Source organism: Centruroides vittatus, unplaced genomic scaffold (assembly GCF_030686945.1).
Source record: "Centruroides vittatus isolate TY-2023 unplaced genomic scaffold, ASM3068694v2 contig_790, whole genome shotgun sequence".
Lineage (NCBI taxonomy): Eukaryota > Metazoa > Arthropoda > Arachnida > Scorpiones > Buthidae > Centruroides > Centruroides vittatus.
The window spans coordinates 215,893-238,299 of record NW_027122510.1 but is presented as its reverse complement, the minus strand read 5'-3'; the positions used below and the strand labels follow the sequence as shown (position 1 = coordinate 238,299).

Sequence of the window (22,407 nt, the reverse complement as noted above, 5' to 3'; positions counted from 1 at the left end):
TATAAAGACTGTCCCAACAAGAAGAGAGTGAAGATCTGTGTCAATTGTAAAAGGGACAAGGCCGAGAACTATCACCATAATGCATGCGACAAAAGCTGTCCGGCCATACAACGTATAAGGAAGAAAATAATGATCAAAATCGACTATGGCCAGTAGTAGGTTAGTGGTCAATGGTAAGAACATCAAAGTGTTACAGGTGAACTTACAAAAATCAAAAGCGGCTATGGCAGCCTTTTGCAAAACCATGGAAAGGGTAGACGTTGCCCTAATTCAAGAACCCTACTGGGTTAGGGCCTCTATTGGGGGCCTGAGAAAACAATTCCTCGTTCTGCATGAGCCTGCGCCCCTTGCAGCCATCATAATCCGGAACGATAGGATTCCCTCTTTCTATTACGAGCACCTGAGCACAACCAGAGTTGCCTGTGCTTCAATCGGGACAGGACAAGACAAATACATCCTTGTCAGTGTTTACTGTGCCATAACAGAAGAACTTGAAAAGATCCTGAAACAACTGGACTTCATAATCCGTGCCCTCCCCCATGAACGAATAATCATAGGAGGAGACCTCAACGCCCACTCCCACCTGTGGGACGACCCGGACAATGACGACCGGGCAGACGACATCCTGCAATTCATTAACTCCAAAGAGCTACATGTCCTCAATAATCCCGGCTTGCTGCCCACGTTCGATGCCCCGATCGGGGAGAGCTGGGTAGACATTACCTGCTGTAACAACAGAGCTCTTAAAGAAGTTTCCGACTGGGAGGTCTCAGCGCATGTCAGCCTGAGCAACCATGCCTATATTTATTACATGCTCGGCACTGAAGACCAGATAGACAAGCACACTGAGAAGTATGATGTTAGAAGGGCGGACTGGGCTTCGCTCGAGACTAATCTTATCCAACGAGTACGGACCATTCAACTCGAAATAGCTGAGAACAGCCTAGAAGCAAGTGAATAGGTCAACACCTTTATTGATACTATTCAAGACCTATGCGACAAACACATCCCCAGGAAGCAGAAGAGGGACAAGGCCGTTCCTTGGTGGACCCCCGAACTCACCAAACTGAGGGGGGGGAGAACAACCGCCTAACCGGAGGTACCAGAGGGCAAGAGGTCAACAAGAGCGGAGCGCTAGGTACCAAGAGTACCAACAGCTCGAAAAACGATATAAGTTGGCCATTAAGGAGACCAAACTATCATCATGGCGGGATTTCTGTTCTGAAAGCTCCAAAGCGATCCCATGGGGCTACATTTATAAGAGCTGCTGTAACAAACTTAAGACACCCACGGTCTTGAGGAGTTTAACTACTACAGGCGGCCACACCTGTGACACCGAAGATACCATCAATGTATTGATGGACTGGTTTTTTCTGGTAGACAATCCGGAGATGGACACCCACGACCATGAGATCGTGCGGGAAGAGCTGGAAACAGAGTATCTGGAGGCCGAAGCGCCTAAGTTCACCTATGCAGATGTTGAAGAGGGGGTGAGACACCTCAAAAAAGGGAAGGCCCCAGGCCTAGATGGACTAACTAGCGAAATTGTCCACAAACTTTGGACCATTATCCCATACGACCTGGTTAGAGTTTACAACATGTGCTTGGAATACGGGATTTTCCCGAAAAGGTGGAAAAAGGCCAGACTGGTAATTATCCCAAAGGCGGCGGACAAAAGCAGAAGCAATCCCGGGAGCTATCGGCCCATTAGCCTGCTCCCGGTGATGGGGAAGATATTGGATTATCTGCTAGTCCAAAGGCTCACATACCAACTTTAAAGGACAGGGCTCTTAGCCCAAAACAGTTCGGCTTCTTGCCTGAGAAGTCCACTGAGGACATCATATGTCAAGTCATAAACGATGTTAAACAGACTACTTCTGATTACAAGTATTGTTGCCTGTTGAGCCTCAATATAAAGGGCGCTTCGATCACGCCTGGTGGTCCCAGATTCTTTTGAATCTCAGGCGGGCAAAGTGCCCAGTCATCATGTACAAGCTCATGGAGAATTACTTCCACAACTGGACCGTCGAGTTTGTCTACGGGAGGCTTCACGTTACACGAGGAATTAACAGAGGGTGTCCCCAGGGATCTAACTCTGGGCCCCTCTTTTGGAACATTATTTTTAATAGTTTTCTGGCTCACGATAAAGGCGTTAAAGAATACGCATACGCTGACGACACCATCTTACTCTTTGGGGCCAACTCCCGAAGGGAGATTGAAACCCACGGACCAGTCTGTTGAAGACAGCGGTCGACATTGGCAGAAAATATAAACTAGAGTTTAATCCCAAGAAAACTCAAGAGATCATCTTCCACAAGATAGGTGAATCAGACCTGTATAAACGGGTGCCGACCATTAAGATGGAGAATGATTCTATTGGTATTGTACCGACAATGAAGTATCTGGGCGTTGTCTAGACAAAAACCTTAATTGGTATGAGCACATCAAAATGCTTAAAACTAGGAGCGACCTCATGTACTACAATCTGGCCAGGGTCGCTAAGGCCAACTGGGGTTTGGATACAGAAGCCGTTAAAGAAATTTATAATATGGTGATCGTCCCAAAGATTACCTACGCAGCTGCGGCTTGGCACACGGCCACGGACAAAGTACGGAATAAGAGGATGCTATTCACAGCACAAAGGCACGCTACTCTGCGGATTGCCAAGGCATTTCGCACCATCTCCACCGAGGCCCTGCTTGTCATCTGCGGGGTACCTCCCATCGATCTAGTGGTTCATGAAAAGGCTCAAAATTATAAAGTGAGGAAGGGCCTAACGGTCCGTGTTGGTGACAGTATCTTTCCTGCTTTATTCCACCAAACCTGCCTTCACTGAGTTATCGAGTCCCCCTGATTGCATGAAGATTAAAGAGTATGGCAAGAGCTGGAACAATGATGCCGAGATATACACAGACGGCTCAAAAAGCGAAATAAGAGTGGGGGCGGCTTTGGTGGTCTTTGTGGAGAACGTGGAAGTTGCCCATAGGCAGTACCGACTAAACAATAACTGCACGGTTTATCAAGCCGAGCTGTTGGCTATTAGAGAAGCAGTGAGGTATTACACTGAATCGATGACTGACAATACGGTGCTAATCTGTACAGATAGCAGAAGCGCCCTTGATGCCCTATGCCAATATAGGGATACCAACCGAATAACTAACGACATAAAAATGATGATCAAACAGTATAACGGCAAAGGGACCATCGGCTTTAAATGGGTCAGGGCACACGTTGGTGTGGTCGGGAATGAAAGGGCCGATCAGTTAGCCAAAGAGGCAACCAATAAGACCGAAATTGACTTCACAGAACTACCCGCTTCCTATATTAAATGAGAAATTAGAGACAGCATGCGGAGGAGATGGCAATTAAGGTGGAATGAGTCTGATAAAGGTAGACACACCTACAATGTCCTACCAAATATAGAAGAAAGGCTTAGTGATCTTAGATGGATTCCGGTGGATTTCTATCTCACCCAAGTCCTATCAGGCCACGCCAAATGCATGACCTACTTTAAGAAGACAAATAAGTATGACACTGAAGAGTGTATCTGCAGGACAAATAGGCAAACCGTAGAACACCTGTTGCTAGAGTGTGCGAGGTACGCAGCTCTGAGGACCGAGCTAGAATGCTCATTCTACATGGACCATGATAACACTCCACTCAACCTTTACCATATTGTCAGGACCAAGTGCGTCCTACCTGAATTCAGAAGGCTAGTTAAAGCTATCTTTAACTGTAACGATTCAAACCTCGGGTAAGCCACCCAAAGGTTTTGTGCGGCGAGTTGCCACACAATTCAGCGATCTGCAAAACGCACCAATGTACCTGTATGTATTGTATTCTATCTCTGTTACATTTGTTTTTATCAGAAGTGTGTTATAATGCTTGATTGAAATAAAGATTGGGAAATTTTTTGTAGTGCTCTGCGGGGCAGAGGGGTACTCTGATCCCCGTAAGGGGAAATGATGAATTTCCTAATGAAAAAAAAAAAGTACCAACTATGTTTGATGTTGGCGTGCAGTTTTTGGGTGCAAGGCCGTAGTCCCCCGAAGGTCTAAAAGAAAACCTGAGTGTAGCGAAAACCAATAATTGAGTGCCGCTACGAATAGCTAAGTGTAGAAGTTAGTGCCAAGTGGCTGTTAGTAGGAAGACTTTTATCTACGTAATGCTAATAAAACTGTACGCGATCGCGAATTATAATACTACTTAACAGCTACAAAAACAACGTGAAAGCAAAGAATACAATGACAAACTAGACGAGACGAACAGACTAACAGAGACAAACGTGCAAGACCTCAACATTTTTATTATTATTATTTTATTTATTTATTTTTAAACATTAACTTACTCACTAACTAAACTAACACACCATAACCTAGGATGAACCAAACCAGACGATTACAGCTAATAAACGAGTGGCTAAATATTTTTTATTTAGTTCACCTGTAGTACCACACAGGTACTACAGGTAAATAAAAAATATTATTTCTGATCTGTAAGACTAAATATCTGCATCCATAATTTTCCAGTATAATAAGTCCTGTTAATTGATAAATGTACTAGTATACAAAGATAAATTTAAGTTATAATAAAGGACAGAAAGGCATAATAATTCACCAATAGTGCTTTATCTACAAATGTAAAACGGAAAAGTTCAGAAATGGGCTATTAATTGTACACCCCGCATTTTATGAGACTCAAATTTGCACAATTCCAGAGTTTTTGCGCTCAGCGCCCTCTATCGACAAAAATGTGAACTATTTACTTTTTCTCTACCGAAAAAAATCCTTTTTCGTGAGAATAACTTTTACGGAAACCGCATTCAAATATACAAATTCTTTCAACTTTTACGAATTTTTTAACTATTTACAGATTTATAGGACACCCTGTGCATATATAATTCTACATCACTGAGAGAATAAAAGCTAAATTTTAACATTAATTTACTTTTTTCATTTATTTTTTATATCTTTTTTTATAAAATTACGAAAAATTGCATATATGAATGCTTACCATTTCGTTGGAAAAAAATGTATCTTCCTTCCTGATCGGGTTTTGGCAAAAATTGAACAACATTCAACGATAATGCATACTCCAACTTGGAAGGAAGTAGATCTTTAAAATATTCGGGATATTGCACTCTAATTTCATAGTAATTCTTAAGCATTTGAAGAGATTTTTCCATTTCAAATTTTCTAGCACGAAGAATTCCGAGAAGAAAGATGTCGTCCATACGGCATTTTATTCTTTGATCTTCTACATAAAATATAAAAGTATTAACGATTAGCTTTGTACAAAATTATATTTTGAAAACTTTACTTGCATTCCCTACTTATCATCATAGTGTTTTCATCTCAGGTAGTTACTATTAAATGATAACACTGTTCATATAAATTATGGTTGTATTCAGTTATAGTAATAATTATAATATTTAATAATATTATGTCTTTACAAAAATCTACAATAGTTATTTAATAAAAATGGCTAGGAGTATAATTGTAAAATTAGAATACAATTAACACTATACAGACGAGTATTTCGATATCCTTTCTCACACTTCACGTAAATAAAGGTCTTACGGCAGTCAATTTTATCAAATGTTTAAGTTATTTTTTATTTGTGTCGTCACCAAAAGGAAGTTTTCTACTCCGCCGTAAGACTTATTTTTCTGAGATGTAAGAAGGAACATGGAAAAACTCATTTGTATAGTCTTAATTGTGTATTAATTTTACAATGATATCCCTGGCCATTTTACCAAACGTACACTGTGTTTATCCAGCAGAAGGAGGGAAGACAAAAGGAAAGGGAAGATAGAAGATAAAGGGATAGAAAGAAGAGGAGAGAAGGATCTCTCTGAGCAGCGCTTGTAAGATTGCCGTAGACACAATACCAAACAACTATAGAAACTATAACTGGAAATAAACTAAGCAAGAAAGCAAACCTATGTGTTGGTGAGCCTTGAGGGAGAGAAACAGCAAGAGCTTTGCTTTAGATTTCAGATATGAATGAATGCAAGTGACGGTACGTTGTACGTTGTACGTGCTGTGGTATGGCATGGTCAGTCGTATCCTTCCAAAATTGCTGCTGTCACTATGCTATTCGTAATGTTAGTGTATCTATCGCAGTGAAAAATTAAATGCATTGGCTTTTGTTCCACATGCAATCCGCAGTCGCAGTATGGTCTGTTCCCAAAATTGAACCTATGAAGTTATTGCTTGAAATTGCTTGAAAGATCCAGTGGCCTGTAAGAAGTTAAAGCTAGCGGAAAAGAAGTGTCACAATTATGTCAACCCTGGAGATAAAAGTGTAGGTAAACCTCTTCGTTGTCTCGTGTCTTGCCAGAGAATGGTAATTTGTTTTTTGACGTGCACATCAATGTAAGAAGTAGGAATATAACTGAAAGTGCTAGTGATAGCAGATTTAACAGCCGATTTGGCAAGACGGTCAGCTATTTCGTTTCCGAGGACCCCCACATGACTCGAGACCCATTGAAAATCTACTTTATGATATATACGAGTTTAATGCGGCTATCAAATCCGGCTATTTTGCGTAAAGCTACCCTACTATCCAAGCAAATGGATTAGTGTCTTTAGTTCTATCTCATATAAGTAGCTAATGTTATATATATATATATAGATAAGGTATAAAGTGACCTAAATTTTCTTTGATTAGGAGGGTCAGATACTCTTGCACTGTACTTAGTAGTCAGGATTTTAATCTTGTGGAGATTTTTACATCTATTATTTTAGTTGTAATGAAAACCGTACGAAATAATAATTCGATTAAACTATTTGACTAAAATCTATATTTATCCGAAACTATATTTTTCTTCAATTGATAGATATTTTCAAGTTTCTGTGCATAAACCAAAGCATGAATTTATGAAAAATTGAAAATTTATAATTTCTGACTTAAGATACAGGAATGAAAATATACAAATCAGTTGAACCAAATCACATTTTAATTTACTTTATATTTTTTTTATACAAACTGCAAAAGCAAATAATATAAAAACGCAGTTTCTTCTAGAAGCAAGAAGACTCTAGAACATTTGCTTCCAGAGACAAATAATGACCATCGAAAATGATTTACTAATTTCGAGATCTCTTTTACTCCATAAGAGAAAATTCTCGGTCTTCCATTTTAACCGTATATTTTAACTTTCGAATGAAATATTTTCAAATTAATTAGTGTTATTAGTTAAATAAATATATTTACTTTGTTTAATTATAATAAATACATTTCACTTACTTATCATTTTTTTAAAGTTTTTCAGAGCATTTTCATCCCAAGGAAACTCTTCTTTCTCTTCCTCAAATATTGAATTTTTTATATCCATTGTAGTCATATAACGCTGTAATTTTTAAATAAATGAATTTAGTATAAGAATTTATCAAACAATTCAGACGAATTTAAATTACTTTTTCTACCCGTGTTTTATGTGAATTTAGTAAACCAGGAAATAGTAAGAAGTAATCCATGGTTGAGTGCTTACGAATAATTTTTATAATATATCAAAACACCTCCGTTGTGGCGTAATGTTAAGAGTGGCAGGCAACTCACGGATTTGAAAAAAATAATAATAACTTGCTAATTTAATTACATATAAAGAAGGTTTTAAAATTAACAGAGTATTCATTTTCACATACGGCATAAGGACTCGAAATGTTTTTCGTTAAATCCAAAATACTGTACGTGAAATTGGTGTTTTACAGTATTGTTATTACTTCATTTTCATTAGCTTAATTTAGTTTCATAAATAAATATGCTTAAATTAACTTGTGCTTGTTTTTTCATTTTTCGTTGCATTATATTCTTATTAATGTAGATCAATGGCGCCTAAAGTGTGCGCTAATGCCCAATGAGGGAGGTGGGTAAATCTAGGGAGAGAAAAGAAGCAAGGGACATCAGAGGCTCCAAAGGCAGGCTCTAGTGCCATTTTCGTGTAACTTTTCTTTTGAATTTTATAAGTTATTTTCTGCCATTTTTAACTAAGATAGAAACTTCTTTTTAAATAAAATTACAAAGGGGTGTAGATTAATATCAAGTTTAAGTATATAGGCTAATTATGCAGTTTCGCTGCTGTAACACTCCCTAACCTAGACCTAAATATTTCTACATTTATACGCGTACACAATTCAATGTATTTTTTTTAATTGCTTAAGCAGTAGCTAAAGTCAAGCTAAAATACGATACAATTGGGCGATTCGATGAAAGAATTCATTCAGTTTGTTTATTTACAAACTGAATGAATTCTTTCATTGGGGAGCGAAAGCAAATTTTAAGGAATGCAAGCAGTAAAAAAGCATTAAAAGCAAGCATTAAGAATCGCTGATTTAGATTATTTGTGTAAACTAAGCATTAAAATGCAAATTCTCAAATTTTCGTTATTTATAATAACGTGGTTGCAGAAAGAATAGCCGAGGCTGTCAACGCTTCAGTCTACCGTTTTTGGAAAACTGAAAATCGAAGGTAAGTGATCAGTTCAAGAATATTTCATGAAACCGAAATATTTCAGGGTTTTAGGTAGGTCGGGTCCCTTTCATTTCTACCCGGCCATCCCATTGTGCACCTGACCGAACTCGAGAGGTTTGGAGTTTAATCAGGCCTGCAATGGGGATGCCTTCTTTATGCTGACAAAGCGAAAAGAGCTCACAGAGTAAAAAGACCCTCTTAAAGAATAGTAAAATTATTGTAAATATGAACTCGATATGCGTTATAATATATTTTATATTTCTTAAAATATTTTTAAACGTCACTTAAAATCGCACAAATCAAATTAGTGTACTCACCTTGGTTTTTCAAATTATTCTGTTATGCGAAACGAAAACTGAAGTTTATCTCGATATTTAATATCTAATAGAAAAACCTGCTTTATTATGACGTTGTTGTCTTTTATAATGCTTGACACACCAGTTTTTAGTTTAACACTGATTTACATAAACATTAAAAATATTCTTATCTCTTTGATATATAAACACTTTCTCCTTCAGAGTACTTTGTTACCTTGAGGTGTTTTCTGTGTGTGGAAAACACGATTTTGTTCACACATTTTGAATCGTAATACCTCCCGTGTTTTCTGACGTAATCTTTTGAAATTATTCCGTAAGATTCGTTAAATTTTGGCGATTAAAGTATGAAGTTGTGCAGAGATAGAGGAGGTCGTGTGTCACATCAAGAGTAGGATCGAACTTAATATTTTACTCGTTATTAGCATTTACAATTTTTTATAATACTCATCACTATTCTCAAAATTTAGCTTTATGCCATCTTATAATAATTAACAATATGAAAAAATGTTTCAGTTAAATATCATAACATATGCACCACCATAATTTTAAATTTTTTTGCCGAGAATGGTACGCAAATCGTTGCTGCAATTTTCTTATTAGTTCACTAATAACAGAACTTTATAATATGTAAGTCTATTTCTCGACCTTTGTAAATACGTTTAGAAACGTATTACGTTTGAAATCGGTCACTGATCTTAATCAACAAATCGAAATTAGAAGTTTGTTCTAGTTTTCATTGATTTAAATAGACCAATGATCCCTCTGATTTGTGTTTACTTGCAATTTGTGAACATATGTTTCTGGTCTCTTTCATACGAATCAACTTTTGACAGGTGACAATTTGCACAGATCAAAGCACGCACACTTTGAATTTAATTTCATGTAATGTAAAATTGCTTTCTTTGTTCTATTTCCAAAAACTCTATTGTAATTATTAATAACAATAGATGCATAGCTTCTCTATAGTGGGGAAGTTATGACGATGGCTGGTAATTTGCATTCGTATTAAAATCATTTCGTTCCTTATTATTAAAAATTTTAAGCACTTATTTTCTTTATAAAAAAATTACTGTATGTATTGTTGCAGGCAGTGTGACGCGTTACGTAATAGTAAGCTTTATAATACAATACAACATTATGCTAATACGACATTAAAATTAAATGATAAACATAATGACTTGATAACAAAGTAAATATGCCAATTTAAATTATGCGATAAAGAAAATGTTCTAGAATATTTATAATTTGAATAATCTATAATTAAAATATTTATAAGTAAACTATTCGATGTTTATTAATAAATTCTTGAAAATAAATTCCTGAAATACAATATACGTGACATTTTTTTAAAAATAATTTAGAAAGAACACGATGAATTTCTTAGTCTATTAACTCAAATGCATTCTTAACAATTACTTATTTTGTGAATTTATTCCGTGTAATTCGTTAGAGTATTTTAGTGGGTTAAAAATTGTTATATGTGATAAGATATTAAGCATACTTTTATATAGTTTGACCTCGATTTAAAAGACACGAATAAATTTTCTGTATAAAAAACAAATATTTTATCCGATAAATGAATTTTTTCCGATGCAACCTTGATAAATATTCTGAAGGTAAAATAAGACTTGACACTACAAATCTCGAATAATTTTTAATCTATAAATTATTGATTTTTTAATGTATCTTATTACACAGCTCATAACAGGAGCGTTCTTTAATATTATCGTATTAATTAATTAGAATTAAAACTGAATATTTCTACTCAATTGACTTTCTACAAATAAAGTTAATTGTTAAGTTAGAAATATTAATTGTATTTTAAAATATATTCCATTGGGTAACGATTACTATATCTATATTTAAGAATTTTGAAAATAATTAAGCGAATTTTTGCTTTTGCGCGTCAAAGGTCAGGACTACTTTCTAAATTTAAGTTAAACTGAATGAAAAATTTAATCTTAATACATTTATTTTATAAGAGAAATTTTTCATTACAATAAACAATGTTTATTTGGCTTCCAGAAACAATTATAATTACTTGTTTTTCAAGTTTTTCATATAAGCAAATAAAGCAGGAGTGGGGTTGATCTGAGAGGTTAAGTCTTCGTGTAGCCCCAGAAGAATTCGAATTACATGGTAACATGTACTGTATTGTGTTGAGTTGAAACATATTTCTTCTGGGAAGGTTTTGGGAATTGGCCGGTTAACTGGCCAGTCGCATTAAAGAATGAGTTTTGCGCTGCGCCAGTACGCCCTGCACCTGTGCCGTACTTCAATCTAGGTTTTCAGATATAGACAAATAAATATTGATATTCTTTCTACAGATATGATTTTATAAAAGTATGGTTCGTGGCCCCGTTGATGACAGCCCCAGACAATTACTATTTTTTACCCATAGATAACATAGGAAACTTACCAATGCGAGAAAAGTATTCGGTATCGCGCGGCTGTGGTTTACACAGGTTTTACTGCATATGTATTATTTTTAATGTTATTAGTAAATATAAAGTTAAAACGTTAACGCTTATGGATTAGTATATAATTATTCAATTAGACCATACATGTAAAGTCCCCATATGTCAACATATTGTATTCAATATCTTATGTTGATATATGAATACGTTAATATGAGGAATATTGGTATACTGGCACAATGAAGTGGCGCTTAATCAACACTGGGCGAGTTTTCCATCTTCATTTAGTTAGTACGCTATTTTACATGTGCGTTTCGGGCCTTCGCCCTTCTTCAGCTAACTAAACATAAAAAAGGAAGGCATAAAGCAACATAAGAAATTACAATTTTAGCTATTAACCGAACAGAAAATTATTTTGTGACTGGTAAAACATACCTCGGTTTAAAACACACACCTGCGAACAACATTTAACGGATTAGCATGAGACAAAAAAGTGCATGACAAGTATTACGGTATCTATAAATACAGTCATCGTACGACAGTCATAGCAGAACGGTTGTTTTCCTTTAATTTTAAAAATTATCGAACGACTTTATATATACAGTAAAACATCATTTAAGATACGTCAACGTATGCTCTTAATACTAGAATTAACGCATCACAAACAAAAGGAACATAACTCAAAATCCCATATTCGTACATATTTTTTATGTATGGAAAGCTTATGTATTTTACTTTTGGTTTTGTTTTTTCTTTTGTAACAAGTAATTTCATATTATTATCTATTGGTTGTTTCCATTCATTGATTGATTAATCTAATTGGATACCCATTTAAGCTTAATTTTCTGCGTGATTAAGCGCCACTTCATTGTGCCAGTATAACAAATATAAATAACAACACGGTTTCGATTGTACTGTACCATGAGGAATATTACATGTATGGATGGTTGTTTAAGACCCGAATATAACTTTATGAATAACATACTTTTCTTTTAACAATTCAAACAAGTACTTATGTCGGCCAGTAGCTTTAATTTTATTATTTTTAAGTAGCACATTTTACTATTACTTGACTTCCATAAACACGAATACAAAAGAAACATTCATTTCTAAAAATGCATGTACAGTACAAATACTCAAATTCTTAAGTTTGTTTGGTTGTGGCAATACGAAACTTTTGCGATCTGCCAACGGGGGATGCCTCTCGGGAGGACTTTTCTACGATATTGGCCAATATTTAAATATTACAAACGTGAAGAAAGCCCGGAAAACTCCACGTGGCTAGACCGTTGGCCAGACTTCCTAGATATCGTACTATTTACGAGACTTATAACGTCGTAACTTACGATGTGTTTTGGGAATACGAGACTTTTCGTATCTGGAAAATTACCGATACAAAAAAATAGATAAAAGATCCGAAAATAATTTCAAAGTTTAAAACATTTGGAACTGCGGGAGATTACAGCCGAGAGAGATGACCGTAACTTAATTAACCCTGCAATAAATAGACATTTGCAATACATTTTCGTTATGTATTTATATAGGTAGGCAATTCATATTACACATACCTTCCTACTTAGGGTGGTACTAGAAATTTATGTATTATTTAAATTGAATAATTTTATGTGCTGTGGCAAACATACAATTTGAGTCTGACAGACCCAGGCATTCACTCGTGTATGGCCTAAGTCTTTTTTTGTTGTTTGTATACATACGTATTTTTTATTTGAGTTATTTCTTTACTTAATTTATAGGTTTTAATGCTATGTGTTTAGTGAACAATTACATTATTATTATATCTATGATAAAACGTTTATACTTTGCTTGCAGTGAACATACTTCTGTATTACCTTACGATGATTTTTTTAATATATCTTAGGAAAAAGTTGAGATTATTGAAAGAAAAGGCTTTTACATGTATTAAAACACCTTCTGTAAGTATAATTGGTACTTTTTATAACCTAAAAACCAAAAATAAATAAACTCTGATAAAAAAGAAACTACAAGATATATGAATTAAAGAAGATAGTTAAAGAATTGTGGTTACGGGCTGATCCAGAAATGTGTAAAAAATCTTATTTCTACAACGCCACAAAGAATTAAAGCTGAAATTAGAGCAAAAGCTAGCCCTAAGAAATATTAATCATGTATTATTCCATACTTTCTTTAACTCTTACTTTGTTTAAAATGCGGCAATTTTGTAACTCATGCAAATATCTTTACGAAGTTTGATGTGTAAATACTCTAATATGTCTATTATATTCGACATATATTAAAAGTTTAATAATAATTATGTGAGTTTGATTGTTTAAGAATCAATATAATTTTACTGCAGCAATTACAAAATACAGTATTCCATACTTTTGTTAATGAGTAGTAATGAACAAACTAAATGTAAAATTTGAAAATATGTTATATTGTATTTACTGTAGATTCATTATAAGAAATCTAAAGCCTTGATTCATATTTGAAATCTGATAATCCACACAAAATGACGACAGATTCAAATTATTGATTGCATCCAGTTTGATAATTGATTTCATTTGATTTATAAAAGGGAATGTCTTCTCGCGTGTAAATGTTTTAATCAATTAATGACACTTTGATTTATATTTTATATCGAAATTTATTATCAGCTGTAGTTATAGATAATATAGAATTTACAGAATTCATTACGTAAACGATTGAACACGAAAGTCGTGTAAGTCAGTTTTTCCAAAATATTTACGTCACTTACCTACAAGAAAAAGAAAGTAACAATACATCCTTACTACATTTTGTATCGGTGCTTAACTTCAGGTCTAAATTTCTTAATATAGACTAAAAATATTACATTACTTTCACTGTCAACGGCTCATACAGAGCAGAGCAAGTTACGTTTATACTATTTAGAAATGTGTAATCTCACATTCAGAATCTTCGTTCATGGCAGCCAAAAATGCTTCTGGGTCATGAGAATAGCATTTAAAGTTTTCTTCGGTTCTTTCTAAACGTTTCATAGCTTTTTCGTCTTGAAATTCTTGGCTCACATAGCGAAATGTGCCCTGGCTGAAATTTTTATTCTTTTGTTCTTCGTACAATTTCACATATTCTTCGTTCTTTCTAAAGAATTCTTCGTTAGCTTTAATCATATTATTGGCTGCAGTCGGATCGAAACTTGGTAAATTTCCTCCCAATTCCAAGGGCAGATAATCGGGACTGAGGAATTCGTGTAGTGTTGTCACATCAGAATGAACATGAAACTGTAATGTACAGTACGAGTCAATTATTATAGCACATCTTTAGTTTAATGAGTGCAAATTTTGTACTCATTTCATTAAAAATTTGAAGTAAATTAATAACAAGTTACAGACACTTACTCTGTTTCTCAATTTACTTGGTAAAAGCGGAAGAAAAATGCTTAAAAATGCCTTAACAATGACGTTCAAGTTCACGTAATGAATTTCCTTATATCGAACAGGATATGCATTTTTCTATTAAAGATAAAAAGACGATTTAACACAGTATTTTCTTAGTTAAATGATTGATATTAATAGTTAATTAAAAAATGTTATTTTGTCAAAAATTTATAAATTCTTTTACAGATCTAAATATACATGACATTATTACAGTTACATTATATCTCCTTTTTTATGTAGAGAATTTTCAAATGTAAAATACCCTTGAAATTTATTTACATCCGTCGTAATCGATTAAATCTCACAATATAAAGTGTTACCCTGCGGATTTGGGAAGTTTTCACTTTGAATTAAGTTGTGAATTCCTTAATGTATTATGACTGGTACGAGTCGTGACATCATTCTTAACCCCCTATAAGTTCTATTCGTGCTTATTTCCGGTCAGACCTACATGTCATGAACTCATTATGGCCTGTAATCTATAACTTGATGGTGTGTCTTGTTAATGAATCATATTAAGCAGTCATCTTAACTACCAGAGGATGCATAAACAACAGTTTACTAATACGTCACTTTACTAATCAACTTTAAAGGTACGTCGTCCGCTGCAACTTTTCCAAATGAGCAATGGGATTTACTCCCACTGTCATAATTATTGCTTATATCAGGCTAATACGTCTCATACCAGGTAATATACCAAACAGTGAGTGAAGAGAGGGTAGAATTTTCCGACACTAGTCTTCCCGACGTCGAAACATTTTTCATCTGCCTATAGCTTACTTATTGAATACAATTGATTACACGTATTTTCATTACAATTTATAGAAGTGCATAAATTCTATGCTTATTCATATTTTTTTCTAATGTGTTGCTTACAGTTTGACATATAGACTTCTTATTCCACATATTGTGCTCGAACGTTCCAGTCGATATTATTTAAGTGCAGTAAAATTGAACGTGTGAAACGTCTTGGTGATGGAATATAAAGAAAAATAAATTTTCAAGTCAAGCCAACATTTAATAAGACAATTAATGAATGTACGAAAATCGAAGAGGAAATCCTATAACTTCTAAAACTAAGAGAATTGCAAAAATTTAGAAAGAAATTTATATAATTTATGCATCACAGATTACTCACAAACAATGCTTTCGTTGTTGTATTCAGAAATCTTGGTGTAAATTGAAGAAAATGTGAGAGCGAGCATCCATCTGCATTTACTATAGATACGATACTTTTTACTTGAGTTCGATGTAAATTTAATTGAAGATCGAAGAAAAGCATTACAGCACGAAAGAATTCCTCTCCGTTTGCAACAGAAGTATCCCAGTTAGCTGTAATAGAAAGAAGAAATTCAATTTATTTATAAGAATCATCAGAAAAATTAAATAATTTAAATTCCTAAACTATTTCTTAGAAAATTCTGTATTTGTGAATGGTAAACATAAATATATTTAGGATAACATACTTAATCTTGGTTATGATGAACAGTCGCATATACTGTACTACGTCACATAAGTTTTATATTGATATACGCATATAAAGAAGTTATACTGCACACAATATAAGTTCTCTAATCCGGCATTTACGGCATAAGGTTGGCGCCGGATTGCTGAACATATTTTTAGACCCATCTAAAAATTCTCTTAGTCTCGGAAGAGGGGTGAACCTAATTCTTGCACCCGGTAAAAATGGGTAAGAATGGCTATAATCTAATAATCTTAATCTTCGCTATCGTTACTATTTGCCCGAGCAACACCGAGCTCATTGCTAGTAATTCTATATTGGTAAGAGGCTAAAAGTTAAGTTTTAACATTAATTTACTTACCTCGATTATTTTTGTAAATTCTTCTCATAAAATTACAAAAAATTGTAAGAATGCTTACCGCATTGTATGAGGAAAATATATCTTCCTTCATGATCGGGTTTTGGCAAAAATTGAAAAGCATTCAACGATAATGCATGCTCCAATTTGGAAGGAAGTAGACCTTTAAAATAATCAGGATATTGCACTCTAATTTCGTAGTAATTCTTAAGCATTTGCAGAGATTTTTCCATATCATATTTCCTAGCCCGAAGAATTCCGAGAAGAAAGATGTCGTCCGTACGGCAGTTTATTCTTTGATCTTCTACATAAAATATAAAAGTACTGTATTAACGATTTGTTTTGTCTAAAACTAAATGAAATTATATTTTTTTTCACATTTTAGTTGTGTTCCTTCCTTATCAGCATGGCCCGTAAACACTTTTTACTTAAATTATAGGTTTACTCAGTTATAGTAACAACTATTGTTCCGTTTGGTGGGGCGTAAGGATTCCGGGTAGGGTGCGCAAGCAGTATGAGTTTTGCCTCAAAAATACGTAGCAGGTGAGAAGTATCTACACGAGGGGTCACATAACACCAGCTAATTTATGAGTATCCTATTATTCTATTGTAATTCTTTACTCAGTTGTAGTAAACACTGAATATTCTTGTAAGATGCGTGATTGTTTTATTTGATATATTATAAGTTTTACACAAATCTACAACAATAATTTAATGAAACAATCACTATGTCTTCAACTTATAACAAAAAACTGCACCATATAAAAATTAACAGCTTGCTCTCCATTTTTTGATATGTTGGTGCTAATTTGTAGTTTATTCTTTTTATTTCTGTATTGATTTGTTCATATAGGCCTTTCATATAAGGAAATTTAGTATATTTCGTTTTAGTTACTTGTTTATTTTGGTTAAGCGTTTGTGGGTTATTGAGTCTGGTTTCCCATCGGTTTAACAGTCTTTGCGGGAATCCTGCTAGGAGAAATTTCGTTCTTAATTCCATGAGGTTTTCATATATGTGTACTTCTTGGCTTGTCCGGTTTTTTATTTTGTCATATTCCATTTTATGTATATTGTACTTGACGTATAACGGCATTTTTGAGTGGTATCTAATTGTTTCTTGGTTAGAACTCGGTTTTTTGAATATTCTATATTCTAGATGTTGTTTTAGTCTTGTTATTGTAATATCTAGGTAATTTATTGTTTGTCTTGTTATATCTTCGTTTTCTATTTTAAATTTTATTGCGTTGTGTATATCATTTACTTGCTTGTTAATTTCTTCTATATTAATTTCTGTTTCGTCGTATATTATTAAAATGTCGTCAACGTATCTTTTGTAAAATTTCACGCCTGGTATATTATATATTATGTTATCAATATCTATCATAATCAGTTCGGCAAGTTTTGGGCCGATCACCGATCCCATGCTTATTCCTTCTGTTTGGGTATAATATTCTCCGTTGGTTTCGAAGTAGTTACTTCTATACGTGAATTCTATTAAGTCTATTATTTCTTTGTTGACATTTAAATTATTAAGCTTTTCTTCTATTATGTCCCAAGTTATTGATGGATACATATCAACTATGTCTAGGCTAGCCATTCTGTACTTGTCTTCTATATCGATTTTATTTAGTTCCTGTATAAGTTCGTCTGCGTTTTTAATTGCAAGTTGTGAGTTATGGTATTTTTTAAGCTTTTGTTTTAGAAATTTTTCTAGGTTGTATAAGGTTGAATATTTAAAATCTATTATTGGTCTTACTTTTTCGCCTATCTTATGCGTTTTAAGTTTTATATTTAGTTTTGGTATACGGTTATTTTCTTCGTTTAGTATAAACCATTTTTCTGTTTTAGTAAAATGAATAAAGATATCTGATAGAAAACTTGCCAAGTGTCTTTGAAGAAAAAACACACAACATTAGTGTTTATCAGGTCTAAGTTAATAAACTTAATAGTTAATTAATAATTAATTGCTAAAATTTCACGAATTGTTAGTAAAAAATATGAATTCGAACGTAGTTGAAATAGCAACGCATGTTTTATCAAAAAATCTAGCAACGAGTTGTTTAACTTTACCGGCTATTCTGAGATTTTATTTTAAAAATAACTTAAGTGTTATTAATCAAAATAAATAAATAAAATTGTATGTCGCGCCATCTGTTATGAGATTTTGTTATAAAAATTTTATATATTTATTTTTAATTATTGTAAAATAGCAAAATACTTGATTTTGAGGATAGAGACGAGTTTTATAAAACACTAAATGTTTTAACAACAAGTAAATTTATTAAATCCGAACCTATGACCATATATGACCACCCTCTATCTCTCCATCCTATTGACCTTTCACAATAAAAATTTGATAGCATTAATGTCCCTTACACTGTATACACGCTATCGTGCCAAATTTAGTTTAATTTGCATCCCATCCCGAGATATTAAACAAAATAGTCGACAACACAGAAACACATGTACGAAATTTTTGGGTGGGAGGGGTTGGGTTTTATTTGGTTCAGGAGGCCTGAAAACTCTTTGCAAAACCACTTGGAGGAGCAAATTGGATACGAATCCGATACTTTCCCTTGTTATGTAGGCATATACATAATAGATGGGAAAGTAAAACGATTTTATTAAGCTTTAAATGTACAAGAGTAAAATGTTATATTAAGACATTAATACTAGGTTAATACATATCACTATATTGAACAAACTGTCAAACTTTTGGCAATTTGCTAAACTACCATTAGAAAGTTCTTGAGATATACAGCAATTTATACATAAATGTGTTTTTTTAGAAATTTTTTTGGATCAAACGCATGTAGTAAACAAGATGATATCGGGACAATTTCGATTGTGTCGACATTTTGATTTCGTCGGAATTTTGCTCAGTTAAACTCATTGTGACTCTAAGCTATATTCCCGGTAGTGATACCTGTGAAACAGCAAGACTTTAAACTATAGACTCATAATGGAAGGCCCTAAGCTGCTACAAAGCGAACAATCCCTGTTCTCACTAGTCTGGACTTTATCCTGTGTAGATTTTAAATCATTCAATTAAAAAATCTGAGTAGTATCTATATTTATCCGAAACTATACCTTTCTTCAATTAATGGATTTTTTTCAAGGGTCTGTACATGAACCAAAGCATTAATCTTTGACACAATCGAGAATTTAAGTCTTTTCTCTTAAAGTATAATTCTGACAATATTAAAATCAGCTGAACCGAAGCATTTCAATCTTGTTTTCAGCTTCCTTTTTTTTGCCTCCTCTTGCTTTTGAACACTTTTAACACTAACAAGTATAACATGTGCTGCCCGTATTTCATTTATGTTCTTGCTATTAATTTAATGGCCTTCTCCAGTTTTTCATTTACTGCTTCTAAATAAAACTTGGCCTCTCTTGTGTATTTCACTTTCTTCTATTTTTTTCTGTTTTAAACTCTGCTGCAGTGCCGTAATCTTTTCCTTGTCACGAACAGCTTTCTTTTGATATTCTTCAAAATGTTTCTGTGCTTCCTCTTCTTTTTTTTAAACTTCTTTTCGTTTTCCAATTGTTCTTGATAATTTTTATGTGCTGAGGCAGCTAATTTCAGTAGATCCTTTGCAATAGGTACAAGGTGTCATCATACATGTTTAGTCCCTCCTTAACAATCAAAAGTGAATGAAGCATTCTTTCTGACATTGATGCTCTATCAGGAGGAAGTGCCAGGCGTGAAATTGAAAATCCCCGTTCCAATCAGCATTGCCATGAGAGAGAGTCAATGCTGATTTCACCAATTTGGTTACACTGGGATATCTTGCATTCTTAAGGGAATAAGCCAATTTAAAATACTGACTCCAATGATAATCAATTCTCTCATCTGTTGAGTCTGTCTAATCACTTTCAACTCGCTCAAATTGAAGTTGCCGCCACTCATCCTGCAAAGTATCCTCAGCAATGTCACATGGAAGAGCTCTTACAATGCTTACAATGTCCTTATTTCATTAATATTACTTGGTTGAAGACATGTTAATGATTTCAACAGTTTGAATTGAATTGGAGCTTTTTCTATCATGTATGTGGAAGCCATAAATAGTGTTTCTGTAAGCAACTGCGTAAATGCAATTAAACTTTTTGAAATAATTTATTCAACTCATTGGCAACCTCAGCACTGCAAACAATTTCCTCTAATGGCAAAAGATTTGTCTTGTCAAATAATTTCTTTGGATTAAATACATTACTATCAGGCATAGCAGACTTAGACTGAAAAACAAGCTTCACAAAATATCTACTTTCAAAATTTAAAAATATCTACTTTCATAATCAAAATGTGCTTGGAAATCTTTTTTCACTTGTATTATGCAATTATATACTTTTCAAAATACGTCGGTGTCCAAAAGTACAATTGCCATAATCCTACTGTACAACCTGCCTTGTACTTTTGTTTCAACCAATCAGTTTGGAATTTGCACTTTGGTGGTGTCATGTTGATTAGATTTAAACTGCAATTTTGAGTCCCGCTCGGGGCCGAATATATTTTCTTCCAAAAACTTCTAGTCCGATGGTTCGTCTGGCTTTAAAAGTATTTTTGATTGGGCCCACGTCTTCCTAATTAAGCACGTAAAAATGACCAAAAAAATGAAAAAAGTGAAGATTCTTCAGAGAAGTGAGTGCAAGTGAGAAAAGTGAGCGATTTCGAGGCCTGTATTAAATCTACGCTAGACAAACTGCAAAAGCAAATAATATAAAAACGCAGTTTTTTCTAGAAGCAAGAAGACTCTAAAATATTTGCTTCCAGAGACAAATAATGACCATCAAAAATGACATATTAATTTCGAGATCTCTTTTACTCCATAACAGAAAATTCTCGGTCTTCCATTTTAACCGTATATTTTAACTTTCGAATGAAATATTTTCAAATTAATTAGTGTTATTAGTTAAATAAATATATTTACTTTGTTTAATTATAATAAAAACTTTTCACTTACTTATCATTTTTTTAAAGTTTTTCAGAGCATTTTCATCCCAAGGAAATTCTTCCTTCTCTTCCTCAAATATTGAATTTTTTATATCCATTGTAGTCATATAACGCTGTAATTTTTAAATAAATGAATTTAGTATAAGAATTTATCAAACAATTCAGACGAATTTAAATTACTTTTTCTACCCGTGTTTTATGTGAATTTAGTAAACCAGGAAATAGTAAGAAGTAATCCATGGTTGAGTGCTTACGAATAATTTTTATAATATATCAAAACACCTCCGTTGTGGCGTAATGTTAAGAGTGGCAGGCAACTCACGGATTTGAAAAAAATAATAATAACTTGCTAATTTAATTACATATAAAGAAGGTTTTAAAATTAACAGAGTATTCATTTTCACATACGGCATAAAGACTCGAAATGTTTTTCGTTAAATCCAAAATACTGTACGTGAAATTGGTGTTTTACAGTATTGTTATTATTTCATTTTCATTAGCTTAATTTAGTTTCATAAATAAATATGCTTAAATTAACTTGTGCTTGTTTTTTCATTTTTCGTTGCATTATATTCTTATTAATGTAGATCAATGGCGCCTAAAGTGTGCGCTAATGCCCAATGAGGGAGGTGGGTAAATCTAGGGAGAGAAAAGAAGCAAGGGACAGCAGAAGCTTTGGAGGCACGGTCTAGTGCCATTTGTCGCGGAACACGGTATACCTGATAACATTCTTTTCTTTTGAATTTTATAAGTTATTTTCCATCATTTTTCTTAAGATATAAACTTCTTTTTAAATAAAATTACAATAAATCTAGATCAATATCAAGTTTAAGTATATAATTATGCGTTTATGCTGCTGTAACACTCCCTAACCTAGACCTAAATGTTTCTACATTTATGCGCGTACACAAATCAATGTCTTTTTTTTTTAATCGCTTAAGCAGTAGCTAATGTCAAGCAGCGATTCTAACTTTTAAATAAACAAACTGAATGAATTCTTTCTTAGGGGAGCGAGAGCGAATTTTA

At 33.6% G+C, this 22,407-nt stretch overlaps 2 protein-coding genes across 2 annotated transcripts in view; both read right to left on the bottom strand.

Moving 5' to 3' along the window:
* LOC136981733 (alpha-tocopherol transfer protein-like) overlaps positions 1-22,407 on the bottom strand; it is a 149,082-nt gene that overhangs the window by 4,846 nt on the left and 121,829 nt on the right. The window lies entirely within an intron of this gene.
* LOC136981758 (alpha-tocopherol transfer protein-like) lies at positions 14,069-21,621 on the bottom strand. Its single transcript, XM_067278131.1, has 6 exons — positions 21,562-21,621; positions 21,392-21,494; positions 16,492-16,734; positions 15,746-15,939; positions 14,569-14,682; positions 14,069-14,451 (listed from the first exon to the last, which is right to left on the bottom strand). The coding sequence occupies exons 1-6, from the start codon at positions 21,619-21,621 to the stop codon at positions 14,098-14,100; spliced, it is 1,068 nt and encodes a 355-aa protein (XP_067134232.1). The 3' UTR covers positions 14,069-14,097.